The 24,954-nt window shown below is 43.6% G+C and overlaps 1 protein-coding gene and 1 long non-coding RNA gene across 6 annotated transcripts in view; one reads left to right on the top strand and one right to left on the bottom strand.

The window, feature by feature from the left end:
- The window catches only part of LOC147026683 (regulator of G protein signaling protein-like), a 171,864-nt gene extending 147,749 nt beyond the window's left edge, over positions 1 to 24,115 (bottom strand). For 3 of the 5 annotated variants that reach the window (XM_085882372.1, XM_085882371.1, XM_085882370.1), the window contains exons 1-2: positions 4,046 to 4,194; positions 1,420 to 1,499 (exon numbers count right to left, since the gene is read on the bottom strand). In XM_085882372.1, the coding sequence (XP_085738498.1) occupies positions 1,420 to 1,499; positions 4,046 to 4,061 (96 nt within the window). In that variant the 5' untranslated portion in view covers positions 4,062 to 4,194. Of the gene's footprint in view, positions 1 to 267; positions 1,397 to 1,419; positions 1,500 to 4,045; positions 4,195 to 20,709 lie in introns of those variants that run through there. The other 2 variants (XM_085882373.1, XM_085882374.1) reach the window with 2 other exon arrangements.
- On the top strand, positions 9,307 to 19,941 carry LOC147026684 (uncharacterized). Its single transcript, XR_015058462.1, has 2 exons — positions 9,307 to 9,601; positions 17,250 to 19,941. It is a non-coding gene; the product is annotated as an uncharacterized LOC147026684 (long non-coding RNA).
- Positions 24,116 to 24,954: the final 839 nt, after the last annotated feature.

The following is a 24,954-nucleotide window of genomic DNA, read 5'->3' on the forward strand; positions in this document are numbered from 1 at the left end:
TTTGTGGGCCCCCTAGAGTTTGGGCCCAGGATAAATGTCCCATTGGTCTTTCCCTAAATCTGGCCCTGCTTATCCGGATGCTGAGTTTACGTGGGCGACCTGATCTGGGTTGAGTCTGTGTGGTATGATACATCTTCCACTTCTTTATGATGGATTTCACCAGACTTTAAGGGATAATGAGTGATTTTGACCTCTAATATCTAAAGCTCATTCTCACCACTGACTTACTGACTGACACACTCACTGACTGATATTAAAGATTGGTACCTTCCGGGTGACGTAGAAAGCTGAAATTCTGCGTGCCGATGGACATTGAAGCCGATACACCGGGAAAAAAAAACATCACAGAGCCATCAGAAAGCATCCGTAAATGAAAATAGAAATACATGAATAAAATGTAGGTAGGGGACCTGAAACAATAGGGAAGCACAGTAATTTTGTGTGCCAACAGAAATCGAAGCTGATACACCAGGAAAAATCAGAGAATCGTTGCAAAGCGTCCGGAAATGAAAATATAAATAAATGAAAAAAATAAACGAAAAACAAATGCAGGTGAGCGACCTCAGACAATGGGGAAGCATGGTAATTTTGTGTGCCGATGGACATCGAAGCTGGTACACCAGTAAAAATCACAGAACCGTCGCAAAGCAAACATAAATGAAAATATAATATATATATTTTTTTAAATAAACAAATGAAAAATCAAATTAAGGTGAGTGACCCGAGACAATGGAGGAGCACAGTTCAATATTGCTGACAATGTGTAAGCATACCCCGCAAATATTCTTATAACCCTCTCCTGAACGGTGCTCTTCAACACGTTATATATGACATCTTTGGAAAGCTCCTTGGTCTTCATGTTTGCCTTGTTGGTTGACCAAGTAAGTTGCACCTTAAAAATCCTTGGATAAGTGTGGGAGCTTATTTTTTTAACTTAAACCACTGATTACATACAGGTGAAACCTATTACACTTATTTTGTCACCTTTCAAACAAATAATTTGCTCCTGAAGTGATTTCGGGTTAATTAGGGAAAGGGATTGAATACTTATGCAAGTGAGAATCGTCTGATTTTCTCTGTTAATCGAACTTATTTACATTTTATCTACATTTTTTAGCTTTCTCACTTTCAAGTAGTTTGTAAAGATTCCATATATTAAGTTTGATTTGAAAGCATCATGAAATAAGTTCAGGTGGAATCAAAATGCGAAAACAAGAAAATATATATCCTGTACAGACATCACTCACACACACACACACACACACACACACACACACACACACACACACACACACACACACACACACACACACACACACACACACACACACAGACACACACGCACACACACACACACACACACAGATATTAAAAAACATGATTTGTAACTTCAGGAGGTTGTTTTGAGTAGTCGCTCACTGGAAGATTTAAGAAAGTGTTGAAGAAGTCCAGAAATATTTCATCTTCAAAGAATGCCAAGAAACTATCTTCATTTCCCTCTGCAACAACAATGTTACACACATTATAAAGTGACAATAATCTACTAATTAATCATTCAATAACCAAATCGGTACCTATTTCTGTCCTGAGTGTTTTGCTTAAAAAAAATCATATTTTAAACATTTGAAATGCAAATTAAAGTTGATTTGCATGCAAATCTTCACCAACGCATGCACAGCATGTATTTCAGTTGCTCATGCAATAAAGTCTATCAGAAGGGAAGTAGAGGGTGGTGGTTGGGTAGAGGATAAGGGAAGGAGAGGGTGGTGGGTTGGGTATCAGAGCATTCGGGAAGGAGAACCAAACAAACGATTTTGATGAAACTTGGCCACAAGCTTCATATTTGATGCCGAGCAAAGGTGTATTGACTGCATCAAAATCTGTGCTCATTAAGGGAATTTACGGAGGGGGTTGACACCACCCCCCAAAAATAGGTATTTGTTCTTCTTCTCCAAAACTATATACATAATTTCGATGAAACTTGACCATTAGCTTCATCATCAGTGATGTACCAAAGTGTATCGACCGCATCAAAATCTGTGCTCATTAAGTGCATCTAAGGGGGAGGGGATTAACTTCCAAAATTGGTATTTGGTCTCTTCTCCAATACGACACATACAATTTTGATGAAACTTGACTACAACCTTCATCACATGTGTTGTTCCAAAGAATATTGACCGCATCAAAATCTTCGCTCATTAAGGGGGTCTATGCGACAGGGTTTGACTCCCAAAATCGGTATTTGCCCTCTTCTCCGAAACTACACACACAATTTTGATGAAACTTCACCACAATCTTCATCACCCTTGGTGTACCAAAATTTGTTCAAGGCATTAAAAAATTCAGGATTTAAGGAGGTCTGCGGCAGGTATGAGTGACTGTTGCTCCTGATCCAGGTGAACTTCAGGACAGGCAGTCCTATTTTTGAAGAGAGACCGCTGTTTTGGTGCGTGGCTGGAGAAGCACCATCTTCAGACGCTGTCGTTTCAATCACTGTTAAACCGAAGGGATCACAAAATCGGTCATTTTGCCGACGCTCACCTGCCAGGTTAAACCCAGAAACTGTGATAAAAAGGTGTGAGATGAAACGCACGCCACCGCTTCAACACTTCTTAATGAGAAAACAGTCAAGCTCAGATACAGTCGGGTTTCATGCAGACCAAGAACTGCACTCGGTCAAGATGGAGGTTCCACACCTGTACGCCCAAGAGCACCCCCTTATCGGTACATATCAATACAACAACCAGTCTGGACTGGTGGAGAGGTTCATTATGTTAGTACAGCTGGCCACCGTATTCACATTCAAAGCCAGACAACCAATGAAATGTTAAGAAGCATACCCCTGTTATGTACACTCATAATATTGAAATGTGCATTTCATCTATCTATAATTCCAGCAGTGTGTGTGTGTGTGTGTGTGTGTGTGTGTGTGTGTGTGTGTGTGTGTGTGTGCGTGCGTGCGTGCGTGCGTGCGTGCGTGCGTGCGTGCGTGCGCGCATCTGTGTGTGTGTGTCTGTGACCGCCGTTTCTTGACAACCACTGGTCCGATCTAATTGAAACTTGCCAGGTATATTGCTGGGGACCCGAGGATGTGCCTTTTCAAGGTTTGATATTAATCGGACAAATGCTTCCCAAGTTATAGGCATTTATTTACCAAACCAATGACAGGACACGTTGCTGCGTAGGCGTGGCCGATGGGGAAAGGGTGCCTTAGTTACCGTGGCGTTGGAGTGGCAATGGTCAATGGCAGCGAATGTCATGGCTAGCAAAGACAGGGAGGTAAACTTGATTTTAATTTGGATTTCAATTAACTCTGTGTGTGTAAGTATCACAGCAGTTGTTACTTTAATGCAAGTGATAATTCGTGGAATGCATGTGAACATTCCGTACGGGCACGCACTACCTCCGGATAGTGATGACTTACTGTATTCTAATAATTTCTCGATTTCTCATGAGCATTTATTGATAAACACAACGCCCCAATCCAGTCGTCGTTTACGAGAGCGAAGGAACGGCCTGTGTGGTTGTTGTTTCTGGCACGAGGTTTGAAAGTTTTTTTTAATTTTTGCACTATGGCCACGCATTAGTACTATTAATATTACATCTACTTTTCATCCAAATTCCTTAAGATCAACAAACATGCAAAACCCTCCCAAAAATACACAGTGGGGGTCCGTTTATAATCAATTGGCAGGAGCTCCTCATGCCCCTCTCCCCCCGCCCCCTCCATTTCTTGACCTTTCTCTCTTCCTCGTACTCTGTAATTGCTGCTAACACAATACATTCGTTTGGGGAAGTTGTCACAAGAGGATCGAGTTAAACTGGAAACGACAGTACGGCCAGCATTTGCTCGAGTTCCATGATGGCACCGTTTCCATGGAGACCGCCATGTTGTTCAGCAGCGTCGAGTGGCGAGCGCTCCGTTCCGTTGCAGCGTTGCCTTGAGCGCTTTGAAACGTGCAAGCTGCTTGGCGTGCGTTAAACGAGCTCTGCTCTTCGGTATCATCCCGTTGTTCACCCAAATGTCCCGAGTCCCGTTTCATACCTTTCCGAGAAGCCATTTGTCCCGTTTCTTCAGTGCAGTGCGACGAAGTTTGAACAGAATTTGAAAAAGGCGGCACGCAGCGCAGGCGCGTACGCTTCCGTCATGGCGGCAATATACCGTTAATAAGGCCCAGCGGCACGGTTCGAAACGCTGCAATGACGTCATGGGATCATCGATCGGGAGTGACTGAGGTAACCGATGACGAAGCATGTTGAATTTTTATTTATTTATTTTTTCAAATGGGTTGTGACGTTGCGTGTGTGTGGAAAAAGCGACGATGGAATACAGTCGTCAAAACTGCACGAATAAACTTGTTAAACTTTTCGTAATTTACATTTCATTTTTATTTGATAACATTTATTCAGACACATCTTTGCGATATAAAAACGTAAGCTACATTATTATATGTGAGATCACGTCAGACGGACAGGTTTGGGAATTTTTGGAGAGTTTTCTAATTTTTACATTCGTTTGCATGGCGACGTGTGACGTCACCGCTGAGAGGCGTGATGACGTCATGACATCTCGGTCATTCGCTGACGTCATTACGTCTGAAGTCGACAGACCGTCACCGCCGAGAGGCGCAATGCCACTCCTAGAAAACAGCGTCTGCAATGTAAAACCTTCTTCTGCACATGCTGACTACCTCAGAAGGTGAATTTCACACAAAAAAATATAACAAGAAACATTGTATTTAAAGAAATTCTCCAAATCACATTGTGAACACCGGATATATTGACGTCCGAACGAACCCTCACTTAAGAAACTTCGCGCGGAGCGTGGGTTTGGCTCGTTCAAATTACTACAATTTAAAGGAGGCTCGTGCGTGGCCGTACATGCAAAAAAATTTTTTTTAAAGAAGAAGAATTGTGACGTCAATTGTGACGTCATAGCACCGTGTCCTGTCATTGGTTTGGTAAATAAATGGCCATAACTTGGGAAGCACTTGTCTGATTAATATCAAACCTTGAAAAAGCACATCCACAGGTCCCCAGCAATATACCTGGCAAGTTTCAATTAGATCGGACCAGCGGTTGTCGAGAAACAGCGGTCACAGGCAGACAGACAGACACACAGGGATTGCTGGAATTATAGATTGATGAACATACAGTTTATAAAATGGGCAAAAGTGCCCTTCCCACAAATATGTTATGTACTGTACGTGCACATGGGGCGTATGGCCACACAATGGGCCGTACCGAGCAGGCCGCAACGATTTCTTACCGATAGTTTGTTTTTTTTTCTTCACTTTCCTCACTCGTATTATCAAATGCCTGTTCATCACAGCTATGAATCGCTGTATACATCACTTTTGTAAGTTTTATAGTTTTCAAATTTAGGAGTTTGGAGTGATTTAATGCATTTGATACGATTTCCCACGATCCACTATTCTACTCTCACTGATTAATTAAAGTATATAATCGAAACATTATTTCGGTTTTGAGGATTGGATATCATCCAGACTAAATAAATGTCGAAATCTGGAGTGAAATCTGATAATTTAAATAAATAATAATGAGGGCAATAACTAAACCAACATACCTATTTACTTTAAGCAAGCAAGGCTATGGTCCCTCCTTCTCCGTGAATACACAATAAAATGTGAATTTCCGAAGTATTTAACTTCTCTTTTTCTACTGTTTGGAGGATTATATTGAGTGAACAAAAGATTTATGAACGTGCCAAAATTAACCAGCTTCATTTTGCTTTATGATTTAATGCATTCACTGCTTGACCTCGCCCCCTGTCCCCCAGAGGATTACTTATCCATACCATCTGCCATATCTGTGTATATATTTCAGAGGTTTTTGCAAGGTGCTCTGCAGGGAGTCAAAGCAAATTTGGTGAAAAACGGTTTGTTTTAAAATGAAAGTTATAACATTTGCGCGGATCACAAACCGATGTACCACGTGACGCGTGCACAGACGAACAGGCAATGTTGCAGATCAGCAGGCAATGTTTATTTCACTGGCGATTAATTTTGCAACGTCTCCAGGGTTGTTCTCTGTTAAACAGCAACTCTTTTGTGGATAAAGTCATTATTTGAAAAAATGCATTTTATTTCCTTAACTGCTGCGTGCTAGGTGAAGATGGCTTCAAAGATAAAGGGATCCTCTATGGTACGGTCACAGCCTGGCCAGCAGTTCCTTATCAGCCATTTCATTGGAGTGCTGGCTTGAGTGCTTAAGCCACTTGCTGAGTGCCCTATAGTCGAAAGTGGTACCGCGCTACGTCATTCTGAGCAAATCATTCATTCACTGCGGACGCTTTTGCTGCACCACATCATCCTGAGCGAGTGGTTCGTGCACTCTCCTCCTGAGTGATTTGTTTGTCCTCTGTCCTCCTGAGCGAGTGGTTTGTGCCCTGTCCTCCTGAGCGAGTTGTTCATGCTCCGTTCTCCTGAGTGTGTGGGTCGTGCTCCATCTTCCTGAGCGTGTGGGTCGTGCACCGTCGTCCTGAGCATGTGGTTCGTACTCCTTCCTCCTGAGCGAGTGGTTTGTGCACTGTCCTCCTCAGTGAGTTGTTCGTACTCCGTCCTCCTGAGCGAGTGGTTCGTGCACTGTCCTCCTGAGTGATTTGTTCGTACTCCATCCTCCTGTGCGAGTGGTTCATGCTCTGTCATTCTGAGCAAGTCGTTGTGAAATAACATCCGATTTCCAAGGCGTTTCCCATATTAAAGTGATTTCTAAATTACCAAGCCAATATTTTTCCACTCTGTCACACAATGTTTGTGAACATATCCCTGAAACGTCTATATAATATCAATGCAACGTTGTTTTTTGGTGAAAGCTACTCAAAGTTTTTGGGTTGGAAACAGTATTTACTGCAGTCGGTAATCACACTGACTCCAACTTGCTGATTCCCGAAAAATTGTTGATATCCGCCATGCGTGTGTGTGTGTGTGTGTGTGTGTGTGTGTGTGTGTGTGTGTGTGTGTGTGTGTGTGTGTGTGTGTGTGTGTGTGTGTGTGTGTGTGTGTGTGTGTGTGTGTGTGTGTGTGTGTGTGGCGCCAGTCCGAGAAGTAGACATTGTTTAAGTATCTCGCCCTTGTACATTCACTGCATATTCGGTTTTAACTCTGCTCTTTGTGTGCTCTCCTCCCCGATTATTGTTCATTAATAAATCCTCTTGTTAAATGTACCAGCTCGTTGCTGTCATTTCTTTCATTGGTTTAGCACGGTGCGTATTGGGAATTAGGGAGGCCTTGTTGCTATAATTGTTCATTTGGACCGACGGATCTTGGTAATCCCCGCTCAGTTTACACCCGGATCGGGATCGGTAAATGGCCCGTCCCGCCCGAGGTCCATCGAGGGTGTGGTTTTCCCCGGTAGTTAGACGACGTGGGTACTTAGGTATATTGAAATTAGGCAATTAACCCAACCCCACGCCGTCGAAATATTGGCATCCACGGTCCGCGAAGGGACCCATGACCTTTGGAGTTGTCCAAGGGTTACGACCTTCAATTCGGGGTACTCGGAGACAACTCTACTGCTCCACCAAGCGGTCGCTCCTCGCCACCGACCCCTGGCCCACAACAATATCACGCCCATACATTTTTGAAATATAATTCTTTACATCGTTCTTGGCCTCATCTTTCAATGGTGAAGAATCACTTTAAAAAATAAATGATTCTCGCATCCAGATCTCTATTTGGATCTTCACCAAAATCGAATCACTTCGCAGTGGTCACACACCCAACCTGTCCACCAAGTTTCATCCGGATCCGTCCACAACGTTTTGAGATATCCTGCTCATAGACAGACGGACAAACAGACAGACAGGGGTGGCAACGTGACGTCCGTCTACCTTTGGCAAAGGTAAACACAGTATGCTTGTCTAGTTTTCCCAATATTGATCGTCCTGTACGTCAATGGATGCACAAGCTCTTGCACAGCAATACCGACAGACAGATCTCACATTCTGTTGTGCAGTTAAGTATCCGATACTGTGTTTCCAATTACCCTCGTATTCGGAGCTCAGCGTAAAACACGTGCTCCATGTTTCAAATCGAACCGGCATCGTTCATCAAACTAACCGTGGGCAATTAACGACGTCGATCGATGATTATTCAATGAGGAAATCAGAGGAAAAATGCATTTGAACAACTTGATTACCTCCTCCATCTGAGATGCATCGGGGTCATATTTTCAACCCGTTTGTCTGTCCGTCCGTTTGTTTGTTTGTTAATCTTGCCGAAATTTTCGGCAAGATTGTATCGGTCGGTAAGTTAGTTTGTTTGTTTATTTATTTATTTGTTTGTTTATTTGTTTGTTTGTCACTTTGTTTCATAAAAGTGTTTGTCGTCGCCTATTTTTCGCCTTTAAATCACTCTGTAGAGCGCAATTCTCATTGAAATCTCTTGTGGTTACACATATCATAGTATTATTGGAATACCCTTCAGCACACATAATGATCAAGGTCAAGGTCAAAGGTCAAGGTCACTTTGTGGTAAATCATAGAGTTCAACGAAACCCTAATTTTGGGAGTAATTTTGATCGAATCTTCTCAAAACTTTGTAGGAATGTAGCATATGGTTTAGCGCTCAGCTGATAAGTTTTTGGTGGAGATCGGCCTTGACCTTCATGGTTCGCGCCTGAGGTCGAAATGTTTTGAACCCAAGGTCAATTTTTCAAATCTTAGGTACCATATCGAGTAATACCTCATATGAAAGCCCTTGATGAGCGCTTTCCAGATCTGTAGTTTGTCAAGGAACCAAAAATGCTTCCTGCGATAACAGAACGTTCTCTAGCATCCATATATTATTGGTAGTTTTCAATCTTAAGATTAATCTTTAGATCATTATCAATAGACTCTTTCCACAAGTCTCTATAGGCCGAGCGATAGACTCTGATCAATGTGTCACAAGTATTTGTTTCAGTTTGCGCTGCACTTGCTTCGGTTCGGCAAGATTTTTCGTTCTATGAACGAAATTCTGGCTAGTTTGTTTGTCTGTCTGTCTGTCTGTTTGTCTGCAGGATATCTCAAAAAAGTTATGGACAGATTCTGACAAATCTTGGTGGATGAGTTGGTAAGGTGACAAGAACAAGCCGATTCGATTTTGGTTCAGGTCTGAATCCAGATCCGGCCTAATCGGTGGGATACAAAATGTGAACCGTTGAGCCTGGTTAAGGTATGCCCTCGACTGAGTCGCCCTTTCTTGTCTAAATACGTGACCATACCATGGTCTATGATCGCATCATAATGGGCAATTCCATCTCCAATCCTGTCCGTGTCCTCTTCCCCATCTGCGCCTCCCCATTTTCACATCACCACAGCCCACGGGGGACGCTCATATCCCCGGCTCACGGTCGCCGTCGCGGCGACACTCGAAAAGGATTCCGAAAGGAGAACTAGAGGCACGAAAACTAAACCATCAGGGGTGACCGACCGGGGTGGCGCTGTTCGTACGTGCGTATTTTGAGGCATGTCGCCCGCCGTGCTCATCTTCCTGCTGTACGTGCTCATCGTGCACGAGCTCGTGACCGGACTGCTCGAGAGGCGGCATCTGGCGAGCAAGCCGCATGGAAAAGGTCTGCATGGAATCCGTGCAGCCGGGTGAGGACGAGTGATTGACGTTGAAACGGACAAGGTGTATCTGGAGATGTTTTCAATCAGGCTCGATTTTCCAGTCCAAATCGAGACTCTTCTTCGTCGTCCTCCTCCTCCTCCTCTTCGCTCTTGAGATCCGTACAGCTTTTTTTGCGGTATTTTTAGAGCAAAACAAATGTTCGAGCTAATTGATGCTGCTTGAGAAGCTGCACACACCCAGAGCTGAACGTACATTCTAATCAGCAATGATTTTGGTTGAAAATAAACATTACTCATCGCTAGTGAAAATGTTCGTCTGGTTCAATGGCCTTGAGATCAGCTCACTTTGTCATGGACTATAATATGGTTGTATCGATTTGTTTATTCGTTATGGAGATGTATTATTATTCAGCTGCAGGTCGACTGGATATATTACATCCATACAGTGCATATACTGCCTATTGGGTGGTCGCTAGACTATTGGGTGGTCGCTGGACTACCCTTAGTCTCAGGTTTTCCGTCTGTCTGTTTGTTTGTATGTAATGGACAGCTCTGGAGGTCAGAGGAATCAACCGATTTTGATGAAATTTGACTGGTAGGTTCATACCAGGATCTAGTTGTATGCTTTTGAGCACCGTTACTATGTACGCCACCGTTGCTTCGCAACGGGACTTTGAAATTTTTGAAAAAAAATCCGAGTTTTTTTTTTTTTTTCGACAATCAAAAATCGTCTTCCGCGCTTTTATGCGCACTGTAATCAACCTTTTTGTCAAAAATCTTCAGCCCGATCCGTCAAAAACTGTATGACTAGTATGCAATTATATAGCAACCAGCCATGTCGCCTCCCGGCTTGTTCTTGTTGTTCTTTCGCATGTTGCCTTTGGCTGCTGGTTGCATCATTTCTGGAAGGGCGGCTGCACCACTGATGCAGTGCCCCTGTTACCAGTAAGCTGGTACTCATTTTGACAACCTCGGAAGTATGGCAGGATGAGTCGACCCATCAAATGTTATTTCAACGGCACGACAGGGGCTCAAACGCAAAAGTGATTTTTAGAAATGTTTACGTCATAACTGTGGACGTCACTTCCTGTAGTTCGCAAGGGGGTAAGCTCGACCAGAACAAAACAAATGTGTTTTTGTGTGTTGTTTTACGTATTTTGTTGTGATTTGTTTCAGGAGGCTGTGGAACTGTATTTATAAAGCTGTATTTGGGTTCATAAAAGTTTTAGTGGGTATTTGTGTTTGTATACAAAAAAAAAACAAAAATAACTGTGTCGAGACTCGTATGAGAACTTACACACAACGCACAGCAAGGGGGTCAGGAGACAAGAGGGGCGGGAGAGGGAAGGACAAAACAGTGGGGAACAGAGACATTAGGAGATCTGTGGAAGGTAGAGGGATGGGGCGGGGAACACGGAGTATACAAGATGGACACTACAAGGACTTTCATGAAGGAAAGCAGGGAATTTGAAGGAGGTGGGTTTTGGGTGGATTAACGGGGTAGAAAAGATCGAGGATTTGGATGGGGGACGATAAGAGGTGGTGGTGAACAGCTGTTTTAAAGGCCGAGAGAGAAGAATGGGATTGAAGAGAGTATGGGAGTTTATTACAAAGGTGGGAAAAAGAGGAATGAAAGAGTGAAGGTGAGCAGTGATTTTGGTAGTTTTATCAGAAGTTTTATGAGTGCCCTGCGGAAATATGTTGGGGACATGTCGCAGACAGGGCGGGTGGGGGGCGAGACTGGAAAGGAGAGAGTAGAAGACAGAAAGACCACCGACCTGCCTGCAATGAGAGTGGAAGGCCCAAAGACTCAGCCTCATCGCGGGAGATACCAATTATCTCAAGTGCATTGGTTTCCACAGCGTGAAGCCGAGAAAGGTGAGAGGCAGGAGCACCAGCCCAGAAGGGAGAGCAGTACTCCATCAGGCAGCGGAGGAAAGCTTTGTATGTGGTCAGTAGCTCAGGTGGGCCGAGGAAAGACTTTGCACGACGGAGGATTCCCAGTCGGCGACTGGCTTTGGAGGCGAGGTTGGAAATGTGGCTTTCCCAGGAAAGATCATGGCAGATGATGAGACTCAAAAGCTTCAATGAAAGGACTACTTCCAGAGGATTGTTGAGAATGTCGATGGGGGTCGGGGGGGGGGGTCTAAAAGGTTCTTTTGGAGAGACAGAGTGAGATTGTGAGATTTATCAGGCTTGCAAGACATGTTCCATGTGTTGGACCAGTTTGTGATTTTTTTTTCCAGATCTGCAGAGAGTGAAGAAGCTGCGGCTTACTGGTCTGAGGGATGACAGATGGTACGGCAGAGGGTGGAGTCATCAGCAAAGAGATCAAGAGGATTTCCCAGAGAACCGGAGAGATCATTGAGGAAAACGAGAAATAGAACAGGGCCCAGAATGCTGCCTTGAGGAACTCCAGCCTGGACAGGAAGAGGGGATGAGAGAACTCCATTTAGGGCCACACATTGACTGGGACGGAGAGGAAGTCTGCGAGCCATGAGTGGAGATGGCCTTGGATACCAGAGCAAGAGAGTTTGGTGAGTAGTGCAGGGTGCCAGACTGTGTCAAAAGCACGTGATATGTCCAGGGATACGGCTCGGATTTCCTGTCGAGCATTGAGGGCTTCCATCCATTGTTGGGAGAGTAGAAGCAGCATATCCAGGGAAGAGTGACCTGGTCTGAAACCAAATTGATGATCATAAATCAAGCCATTGGAGAAGAGGAAGGATTTAATGTCTGAAGCGATGATGGATTCCATAACCTTGCTGATGATTGGTAGAAGGCTGATTGATCTGTTGTTGCAGGGATCTGTTTTTGCACTTTTTTATGCAGGGCAGTAATGTTTGCCGATTTCCAAGCAGATGGGAAATGACCTTGAGCAAATAAGAGGGTGAGCAAGAGCAGAGGAGCAGGTTTTTAGGACATGTATGCTGATGTCGTCTGGACCAGTTTCAGGTTGCAGAATCTGAGTCGAGGTTTGACAGCAAACTCTCCACTTTGTCAGAAGAAAAGGACACAGAGTCTAGGGATACTTGGGTGCGACTGGGTACGGTGGATACAGAAAGTGATGGGTTTTGGACAAGATTTAGATGCAAACACAGAGTATAGGCATTCAGCCTTTTCACGTGCGGTGTCAGCAGTGCGGCCATTTGAGATAAGGGAGTGGATGGAGGGGAAGCATACACCTGAAACAGGTTTGATTAGATGCCGCCAGGATTTGGAGGAGGGAGACAGGTTTGAGAGTTCAGACTTAAGATTTGAAAGATATTGTTTTCTGGCTCTCCTGAGATAATATACACACTTATTCCAAGCTTTATGGAAGGAACTGAGATTATCCTCAGTTGGGTTTGCTTTCCATGAGGCAAAGGCAAGTTGTTTCAGGACAACTGCCTTGCCACAAGCTTCAATGAACCATGGGTGGGAGGAAGGGTAGGACAACTAAAGACGAGAGGGGATAAATCTGTGCATGAGGGAGAGCAAGTTTCTTTGAAAGAATTCCCAGGACTAGGTGATGTTCGAGAAAGTAGCGATGGGAGACCAGTTCAGAAGTTTGACGGCTGCTTGGAGACCGTGCCAGTCAGCCTAAATGTAATGCCAGACTCGACGGCACTATGGTGGTTCTCTTATAACAGCCAGGGAGATGTTTACTTTGACAAGCACGAGGTCAGAAGAACCGCTTGGAGCGGAAGAAGAACAGCAGATATTATCAGGGAAATTTGTCAAAATCATATCCAGAAGAGATGGAGTACCGTTGGTTGAGATCCGGGTCTGGAAGTTGGCATTGAGTCAGTTCCAATGAGTCACAGAAGTCTTTTGCTGAAGAGCCATGGCAAGTGAGAGAGGTACCGACACCCATCCAACTGGCATGATGACAATTGAAGTCACCACATATGAGGAAGACAAAGTTCAGATGAGAGGATTGAAGTTGGTCCATGTTTTCAGAAAGTGAGGTGTCAATGGAGTCATCACTGTTTGGTGGACGGTACAGTCCACATATAGACATGAGGTGGGAGTAGAGGGGAAGCCATAGCCAGAGGTATTCCTGGGGGTGTGGGGGAGTGAGGGCAGTGCATGGAGAGTGAGGAATAGTCTTTGAGGAAAAGAGCAACTCCTCGACCAGGACGAGGCTCAGGTCTGTCATACCGGAGGAGAGAGTAACCAGGGAGAGATACTTGGTGGTCAGAGATGTCTTGAGGGAGGAAAGTTTCTGTTAGGCAGATTATGTCTGGTTTGTCAGTTGCAACCTGTATGGAAAGATCTGTCAGGTTTTAGCGAATGCCCTGGATATTTGAGATCCACACTGTTAATAAAGAGGGAAGGGAGGAGGCTTTGGGTGCAGGGGAGGGGAGGGGGAGGGTAGGACAAGGGAGGAGGGGGGAGGTAAGTAGAGTTGTTGAAAGAGTGGGGGGGATTGCAGAAGAGCTATGGCAGGGGGCCGGATGAGGAGGAGAAATGGCTCTGTGGTGCATTATGGAGATTTTGGCTTACCTGCCCAGTGAGGATCAGGGTGTCGCTAACTTTTTAGAAGGGCGTTGGAATGGTCAAACTGAGGCTGCGAAACAGGTTGAAGTAATAGTATTGCCGACAAGATGGCGAAAATAACAGCGTAATGGAGAGCAGGCTGTGCGTGAAGCACAATGTGTACGAATTGCTCACAGAATTCGCCGGTAATCGGATGTATTTTCCTGTTTATTACTGCCAACGTTCTGAAGTATTATTTTATCCTTTCACGATACTCACCAAGATTTTTCTGAAAATTTATTTATCATGAGAAAAAGGGAGATTTTATCGCTCAGGCTTGGCAGCCACACTTAAGTCCTGAAACAGCCGCAGGTTGCAGACCCCGCTCTTGGGACATGAGATACCATTGTCCAGAGTCGCAGGCCCAGGCTTAATGGCAGAGCTGAGCTGTTCAGGGAGTTGAGGTGCAAAGCTGAGGGTGGAGAAGGAGGCCTACATGCAAGGAATCTGTTAGGGGGTAGAGCATCACCTGTGGTCAAGTGATTTTCATCCTGCTCACAGGGGAAGTCACGCATTACGTTCACCCAAGCCCGTCCCTCGGTGTACTGCAGTTAGAGCAGAGGGTGGTGGGCTCTTGACAGAGGAGTCTGAAGTGAAGGCCACCTGGGCTGATTACTTTGAGCGGCTGTACCAGGCTGATCCACCAGCTGTTGAGTTGAATGTCAGGGGTGTTACTATCCTTCTTGCTGACCCTCCAATCAACTATGGTCCACCTTCGTTTGTGGAAACATGGGCTACGTTGAACCGGTTGAAACGGGGTAAAGCTCCAGGGATCTGTGGCATCCATGCTGAACTTCTCAAGGCTGGTGGAAATGCTGCACTCGTGTCGTTGCATGCAGTTCTGTTCTCTGCCTGGAACACACGCCAACTGACTGGAAGAGGGGCCTTGTTGTCTCTCTCTGGAAAGGGAAGGGTGATCGCCAAGACTGCAACAACTACCAAAGGGGTGACACTGCTCTCAGTGATGGGCAAGGTCTTTGTTCAAATAATTATTGACAGGTTTCACCAAAATCTGCTTGAGCACCAGTACCCTGAGCAGTCAGGCTTTACACCAAAGAGGTCAACGATTTACCCTATCCTTGCCTTTCGTGTCCTCACCGAACACAGACAAGAGTTTCAGCAGGGGCTGCTTGCAGCATATGTTGATCTCTGTAAAGCAATCGATTCGGTGAATCGGGATCTCCTCTGGATGATTCTTGGTCTTCATGGGGTACTACCAAAACTGAACAATCTGATGCCTGAAGTATACTCGAGTACTGAGAGTGCTGTGAGATGTGGTGATGCCATCTCCAACTTATTTACAGTTCTCACTGGAGTTTATCAGTGGTGTTTACTGGCCCCCACACTTTGTAGTGCTTGTACGGACTGGGTTATGGGGAGGATGTCGGAGAGATCAAGCTCTGGTGCATGGTTTGAGAATTTCAAGATCTCTAACCTTGATTTCGCAGATATAAAGCAGTCATCTTCGCGGAGACTCTGGATATCCTTTTGGGAGACTTGAGGTGCTGATTGAGGAGTCGGACCCACTGGGATTATGGGTTTGCTGTGTCAAAACTAAGATCCAGGCTTTCATTGACATCTTGGATGCTTCTATCTTATTTGTACTTGATTGTGGTGAGGATGTTGAGGTCACACAGTGATTCACTTACCTTGGCAGTGATATTCATGTCTCTGCTGGCTGTGAGCAAGAGGTCAATAGACGTCTGTGTCAGGCCTGGGGAGTCATGGATTCTCTGGATCATGGGGTGTGGTGCTGTCGGTACCTGTGCAGGAGGATGAAAGTCCGAGTCTTCATGTCCTTGGTGCTTCTATTCTTGCTCTATGGATGTGAGACTTGGACTCTGACCAGGGATCCGAGTTGGAGACTTCATTCCTTTGGTACCAGATCTCTTCGGACAATCCTTGGCTATTGCTGGTCAGACTTTGTGTCCAATGAGCGGTTACTGAAGGAGACTCCAATGAGATTTGTTGCCTGCATAGTCCGTGATTGTCAGCTGCGGCTGCACGGACATGTAGCTCGTTTTCTTGACACTAATCCTGCTCACCAGATTCTCTCAGCAGGGGAGCCTCATGAGTGGAGCAGGCCAATGGACCATGTGCCTCATGATTGCAGCAGATTGATCCGCATCTCAAGGAGATGGGGATGGGTCAGGAATCTGCCTGGAGGATGGCCAGACGGAGACCCCTGGAGTACTGGCGGAAAGTGGATGCAGTGACACGTTGCTCCGGCGCATACTCCCATACTTGACCTGATTATGAAAAAATGGTAATTTCAGTAGGACACCAGCACAAAGGGAAGATTCTGTCACAAGATGCACCCGGATGCAATTCCTCCAGGTAAGCTTCCCTGGCTTGCCCAAGAGATAAGGTGGCTCTCTGTAGGCTAAAAATTGGGCACTGTTGTCTCAATTCATACTTTCGTTGAATGGGATGTCACTCTAACGGGCACGATGTACATTGGAGGAAGCCCGAATATTTGATCCACTTATTATTTAAATGCCCGCTTTATGAAGGATCCAGACGGTGCTTTTTATAAAATATTGGAGAGATGGGGATCAAAGTGTCGGACGGATCTCCTGGGAATCGTAAGTATGTTGAACCAGAAGCATCCCCTCCTCTGTGAAGTACACACACTCACCTCGAAGCTGTCTTGCCTGAGTTTGAATCCCGATCCAGCTATAAACTGTCATTCTGGTGTTTCACAGGCAGGGTGATTCATGAATGTGTGTGTTGTCCCTCGGATGGACGTTAAATGGTGGTCCCTTCTGCTGGCATTAGTTGGTGGGCGTTAGACACCCACAGAGTCCTTGATGAACAGAAGGTGAGCTATTGCCGACACCCTGGCCAAATTCCAAATTCCTGCCCTAACCTTCAGGGGACACTGCATCAGCAGTACAGAAGCTGCATCCTCAGATAATGTTGCTACCCTGCAGCGTTTTGCTGCACACGGACAGAGAATGGGACAGGTAATATGGTGGATATGTTTGTGCTTATTATGTTAGTATCATATGTAATTTATGTGCCAATTGTCTCAGTTTAATAAATGTTAAAATCCAAACGTTTGTAAATTCCGACTGTAATCCGATGTAAAGCCAGTTATCAAAATGAGTTGGAACCTTTTTTAAATGTGAAATGTGTTTGAATGGCTTTACAGGAGGCCTGCTGGCCCTTCGATGCCTATCCAAGGATGGAGGCTTGCTGATGTCGGCAAAATTGGAGAGCGGTCCAATCGTGACTACAAGAAAAGCAGCAGCCGATTTGTCCGAAAAGTGTAACTGGACACGGCCATTCTCTGTTGCACATGTGTCCTTGATGGAAATGTTCAAAGTATCTGAGATACTTTCACGAGATATTTATGATTTTTTTGTTCTTTGTTTATGGAAATGGTTTCATTGTGACACTTATTGAATCATTAATGAGATAGTAATATGATGTTGACATTATCATTGATTGCATTATGTTCAACTCCAAGAGAGAGGGTATGTCTGTCTGTGAGTTGGGGAAAATACAGAATATGTTTTAATTAAATTTTCCTCGTGGTCAGAAACAGGCCACTGAATTTTCATCAAGACTGACTTGTGCTTATTGCAAGAGGAGAGGACACTTAATCTCTCAGTGTCAAATCGTGGAAAGGAGAAACCCGAAGTGATTATTTATCAGTCAAAGATTACTCCAACTGCACCTGCGAATGTTCAAAACCACCTTTTGTGAGCAGTGCCTTTTGAAGGATCCCCCAAAAAAGGATGTGACTCCAGGTTTAGATGTTAGTAATGAGAGATATGAACCTTTAATTACAGAGGGTTTTGTGTCAGCTGTAGGTGACACTGCCAATCGGTGACCTGTTAAAATATTGAAAGACATAGGAAGTTCCAATTCTTTGATGTTCGAGGGCATCTTGACACAATCTAAGAAGACGGCGACTCGTGCCAGTGTACTGTTAGAAGATGTTGGTGGCTTTGTTGGTGCACCTCTTCAGGTGGTTCACCTAAAGTATGATTTGGTATCAGGACCTGTTACTGCAGGCTTAGTCTAATTTTCCCGTGTAAGTAGCTTCTTTTATTATCGGAAATGACTTAGCAGGTAAAAGAGTCTCGGTTAACCTGCAGTTGGTTGAGAAGCCGTGTGCTGAGTGTAACACAGAGCAGCTGGAGCAGAAGATTCCTGATATTTTTTCCATCTTGTGCGGTGACTCACTCAAGGTCTCAGAAGCATTCTGAAAAGAATAGAGTGAAAAGGATTTGAACTTAGAACCCATGTACACTTTCGGGGATACGTTCATGGGTCAGTTCAGTGATTACTTTGATGCCAGTGAAACTAGTGATGGTCATATTCTTGGAACTGAAGACAAATCTGGTAGCCAGTCGGAAACATCTGGGAATGCATTATAGTGGTCTAATATCACATGAGAGAGACGAGTAGAAGAGCAAATGAAAGATACTGAGCTCAGAGTCATAGCTAATGGAGTCCTCATGGAGGAAGCTGTTTTCAAAGTCCCAGTTTGTTACTTCAATAAAGATGGCATCTTAATGAGGAAATGGAGATTAACACACGTACTAGTATATAATGAATGGAAGGTACATATCAAATTGTGGTTGCACAACAGCCACGTAATGAGATCTTGAGTTTGACGCACAAGACACCGTTGCCAGGTCACCTCGGGGTAAACAAAACATGTGACAAAATTTTGACACATTTCTTTTGGTCAGGCTTGCGACGTGATGTTGTGGAGTTTTGTAAATCCTTTCACTTATGCCCGATGGTTGGGAAACCGAATTTAAAAATTCCATCAGCACCGTTAAACCCATTCAGGCTTTTGATGAACCCTTCAGTCGGTTTTTCATTGATTGTGTAGACCCCTTACCCAGGAATAAGCAGGTAATCAATACATGCTGACTATTATGTGTGTTTCCACTCAGTTCCCAGAGGCGATACCTCTCAGAAAAATTGCGACCACAAATATTGCTCATGCTTTGGTTAAGTTTTTAATTTTTTTGTATACATAGTCAAGGCTCGTGGAAAAGCTAGTACAAGTACACTAAATGGATCAAACAGGCCAAAAGGAACAGCAGAGAGGGGGGGGGACAGGAACAGCAGAGAGGGGGGGCGACATAAACAGCAGAGGTGAAGGCCAAGACAGAGAGAAGCAGACAAACAATGGGTTTGTCTGCCTCCCTCTGTCTTGGCCAACATCTCTTCTGGTAAAGTCAACCCCCTTCTGGTAAAGTCGCTTCCATTTATTTTTTTTCCTGCTTGTGGAACCAACTTCCACATTCTCTTCAATTTCATTCTTCCCACCAGGTCTTGAAGACAGCTGTTCACCACCATCTCAGATCATCCCCAATCCAAAACCATGATCTTTTTTTTTTTTATCTCGTTAACCTCACCCCCTTCTCCGTCCACCTCAATTCCTCCTCAATCCAAATTTCCAGTTTTCCTCCTGGGAGTTTCCATCTGTATCCATCTTGTCCACCCTATGCATCATCTTGTCCACTCCATGCATCCTCTCCAGTCCTCCATTCCTCCCCACAGCCTTTGCTTGTCAGTCTCCCTCTATCTTGGCCTTCTACTCTGTTGTTGGTATTTCCCCTCTCTCTCCTCTGTTCCTTTTGCATGCACATCTACTGTTCCTTTTGCATCCTGTTGTGTCCTGGTCCATTCAGTGTACTCGCTCTTCCACGAGCCTCGACTATGTATACAAAAAAAAGAAAAGGGAAACATTAGCTTCTTTCATGATCATGCATTTTGGCCTTTTGGCAAAGTAGCATGTGTGTGGCTTTGGAAAGCTTTTCGTGTCTTGACATGACATGTACTTTTGTATTTTAATTAAAGCTCGTATGCTTAGTGTGGTCATGGTGTTAGGATACATTCTTCATTCACATACAAAGGCATTTCACAACATGGAAACATCTGCAAGATTCATGCTTGAAATGCTGAGCTTGCAAACCTCAGAAAAGCTTTGTTGTATTTGATAATGTAAGCAGAAATTCCTCTTCTATCCTTTCATTTATAAATCTGATTAGTTTCATCATAAATGCCAAAAACAATTCATGCTGGCCCAGCAATGTGGCAGAATTTTTGGATTGTTAAGTAAACTGTAAGGAGTAATTTGCTTATGTGACTACCACTTTGATGTAGTGGGAAGGCTTGTGTATACCAGTGACCAGAGATCTATACTGGTGAAAGCATTAGCTCCTGGTAGGTTTAACCAAGCCAGACAGGTCAAAGCGTAAGTGACAGACAAAAATTGGTCACACAAATAGGACGGATGAGGTTCTTCAGCTCTTTGAACAGCAACCTATCTTGTGGATGGTACCACAAACATAAAACCACACGAACAGGAGTTGTGACTGCTCATGTAGTGACTCGTGTAGATTGAGTGGCAAGTAATTGAAACGTTACCCAAGTTCACTCGAACAGATGATGAAGGAGTAATTGTTTGACATACATTTCATTCTATTTTTTTTTTGTATACAGCACGTGGTTACGGGTCTGCATAATTGCTGGGAGTGTGGCAGTGCCACGAATGCAGTGCTCTCTCTCGGTGAGAGCAGCAATTTAGAACTTTCTGATGGAATTTGTCAGAATGCAACAGAGGCCGGTGATGGCGTGCTTACAAGTTATAATGGACAGTGCAGGATCTTTCATGTCCCCCAACTCAAGCGAGCAAGCAGGTACCCAGTTTGAAGTCCATCTGAAAGACAGCAAACATACATCACCCCACATGCAAAATACCAGGATGACAGTTTATAGCTGCATCGAGATGAGAACCCAGATTAGACAGCTTCAATACGAGTGCACATACCTCTGGTCTTCATGCCAGCCCGATGTGTTTGAGGACACAAATATGCAACTGAGATTTACCTTCAAAAAGACAATGCATGTGATAAAACTATTTATTTTAAGACCAGTTAATGAAAGTGGTAAGTTTAAAACAAAACCACGTCTTCCCCCCATTTGCAATACAATATATCCTCGATTTACGTTCGAGATGCGTTCCTGAAAACCTGAGTGTAAATCGAAAAAATATAAATCGAAAACGTTTTTCCCATTGGAATAATGTTAAAAACTGAGGATGCATTCCTGGGCAGTAATGTTTGGTCATCCCAAACCAACTAAAGTGAAGACTAAAGACATACAGTAGTGAGAAAAAGTTTGTGAACCCTTTAGAATTTTCTGCATTTCTGCATAAATTTTACCTAAAATGTGATCAGATCTTCATCCAAGTCCTAATAATAGATAAACAGAACCTGATTAAACAAATAGCACGCAAAAAACTACTTTGTCATTTATTTACTCCGTGAGCAAAATTACACTCGGGTGTTTCAATCAATGGGATGACACTCAGGAGTGAGTTTGGGTGGCCCTGCCATAAATGAAAAACAAAAACTTTGTTCGTCACCATCAGAATCTGGTATTCACCTCACAGGTTTGTGGAAGCGTGTCAATGTCCTGATCAAGAGAGATTTTTCTGAGGTCCTCAGAAAGAGTTGTTGATGCCCATCGCTCCGGAAAGGGTGACAAAACTATTTCTAAAGATGTTGGGCTCCACCAATCCACTGTCAGGCAGATAGTGTACAAGTGGAGAAAATTCAACACCATTGTTACTCTTCCAGGAGTGGTTGTCAAAGGAAAAATCACTCAAAGAGCAAGGCGTACAATAATCCAGGTCACAAATAACCCCAGTGTAACGTCTAAGGATCTGCAGGCCTCTCTGCTGCTCAAGGGGGTGCCACCGGTTACTGAATGTAAAGGTTCACATACTTTTTCCGACAAAGAAATTGAATGTTGGATTATTTTGCCCAATAAATAAATTTTAAAGTAGATTTTTTGTGTGCTATTTGTTTAATTAGGGTCTCGTTGTCTAATATTAGACCTCAGATGCAGATCTGCTCACATTTTAGGTCAAATTTATGCAAAAATTCCAAAAGGTTCACAAACCTTTTCTCCCCACTGCATGAACTACATACAATTCATAAAGAATATAAATATATGTATGAATAAGTCAATCCTAATGATAGTAACGAAATAAGTTAAGGGATAACATAGAGAAATGTTTATTTCAATAAATTACTGCCCATAAATGCATCCTGTGCTCAGCAAAATCGCAGTGTGTAATGTATGTCGATGCCTGAGAGGTTTGGGTGACAACTGGAGAGATTACTGAGACAGTGAAGTGAGGCAGAGCTTTCTGCCTCTGTCTGGTTTCGTGCATGGTTGTCAAGATTCCTTTCCTTGTTGAAGGAGTTGATGGGGTTTCCTGATGTTTGAAGAAGGGAAGAGTGGTCTGGACAGTCTTCTTCTTCTTCTGGTCGACTCGAGTTCCTAGCAATTCCACTCATTATGAAGGGTTTTGGGAAAGTTTGGCAAAATATATTCGAAATGAAAGTCAGACAATCATTCGATAACAGACCACGTGCGACTGGAACTTGATCTGCCCCCCCCCCTCCCAAAAAACATACAAATTTCATTCAACATCAGCACTGACAGCGAGACACCACCCAGAGGCCAAATGAAAGAAAGAGAGAAAGAGAAAGAGAGACAGAACAAAATCTTGGACTGGAGCTTAGGATTCTGGATCATGATCATGTAAGAAATGCCATCGAAAAACAAAACCAAGACAATACATGAAACAAAGCCCATAAAAACAGTCATTGTACCTTCATGTCAATCACAGTATACAACATAAACATCAGCACGCGCTGATTCTGTTGTCCGGTCCTCAAGCCACATAATGAAAAGTTTTTCCATCTCAATGATCACACCACTCCTTTTCTTGGTCATTAACTTTACATCAGCACAGATCCCTTCTCTTGTTGGAAAGTTCTCACCTTGGTCTCGAGTATCATCCCCATCATAGACCAGTTAAGTAAAAAGAGAGTGAACGTCGGATTTGCAAAGGAGTTTCCCTTCTCTCAGACTATTTTATAATGTATAATTTCATTTACAACGTAAGGGCCTTACATTTCTTGCTTACATTAATGGTGTCTTCCACTTCTGACATTCTGAGGGTCACAAAAACGTGAGCAGAGAGGTTATGGTGCAGTTAAAAAAAAAATTTAGCCCCCATGAAAAAGCGTTAACACGAAAATTATGAAGTGTAACTCGAAAAGTGTCCACACTTTGTCAATGGCGTTAAGTCGAAAAAACACAAATAGAATGAACGCAAATCGAGAACTCCCTGTAAGTATAAATTCTGTTTACAAACAACATCCCATGCTGCGTGAAATGAGGTGCAGCAGTTATGCATGGGCTTATGATGAAAAATACATTCATTTAAACATGTGAACAACACATCTCTTCAATTCACCAACAGTTTTGCAACCTTTGGGTTATCTATAATAATAAATGTCAGTGTATTTCCGTACATCAGTCCATCCGTCCGTCTCCTCCATAACTCCAAAACCATGAAACCTTGCGGCCCAAAACTTTGCAGGCATACTAAGGGAACTCCAAAGTGGTGCATGAATGAAAATTGGGTGTTTGGTTTAATTTAAACAGCCCTTTTGAAGATAATTTAGGGGGTGCTCATCACGAAAAACCAAAATAAGCCTTACCAAGATGGCGTGCATCTTGGCCTTTGTCAACTCGCAGGTCTTAAGCTACCATTTTTTGGAGGCTGCTCAACAATGCCTTGGCATGGAACAGGCCGCAACGACTTCTTAACGATTAAGTGTTTTTTCACTTTTCTCACTTACATAATCAAACTCCTGATCATTATACCTATGAATCACTGGATACATTGCAATGCTTATAAACGCCCAGAGATGCCAGCATTCGTGGCTTTATTTTATTTCCGCATATGCCATAACCTCTAGAATCTCTTCACCTCAGCCAAATTAAAAAATTTAAGCTGCAGCATTAAACTTAGCTGCAGCTCTCAGCACCAAAAAAGTGTTCATTTGTCCAATCCGGACAGAGTTTCACATTTCTGGCTTCTCCAGGAAGTGTCTAATATAACAGTTCGAGATTGCTAATCACTTTCCAAGTGAGCCCTTCCTTATCAACCATTTCATTGGTGCCTCTTTCACCCCATCCCACCCCTCTGCCTCTCTCACCCCTATCCCACCTCCTCTGCCTCTCTCACCCCTATCCCACCCGTCCGCTTCTCACTCCACCCCACCCCTCTGCCTCTGTCACCCCTATCCCATCCCTCTGCCTCTCTCACCCCTATCCCACCCCCTCTGCCTCTCTCACCCCTATCCCACCCCTCTGCCTCTCTCACCCCTATCCCATCCCTCTGCCTCTCTCACTCCAATCTCATCACTCTGCCTCTCTCACCCCTCTGCCTATCTCACCCCTCTCTCCCTTCCACCCCGACCTCTCTCTCTCTCTCTCCGCCCACTCCCCTCTCTCTCCCCTTTTCCCCCCCTCCCCTCCCCCTCCCCTTCTCATATATATATATATATATATATATATATATATATATATATATATATATATATATATATATATGAGGCCCGGCGAGGAGGAGTGATGTAAGCGACATTATATTTAATGATATGATGATGATAGGCTCGGATGATAGGGGAAGGGTTAAAATAGTGCTATATGGAATTAACTTCAAAATGGCCGATGTGGCCCTTACATCACTACTCCTCGTGGCGCCTCATATATATATATATATATATATATATATATATATATATATATATATATATATATATATATATATATATATATATACATATATATATACATACATATATATATACATATATATATATATACATATATATATATACATATATACATATATATATACATATATATATATATATATATATATATATATATATATATATATATACATATATACATATATATATATATATATATACATATATATATATACATATATA

Source organism: Eptatretus burgeri, chromosome 5, assembly GCF_056783735.1.
Source record: "Eptatretus burgeri isolate ZD-2024b chromosome 5, Ebu_testis_v1, whole genome shotgun sequence".
In the NCBI taxonomy this organism is placed as follows: domain Eukaryota; kingdom Metazoa; phylum Chordata; class Myxini; order Myxiniformes; family Myxinidae; genus Eptatretus; species Eptatretus burgeri.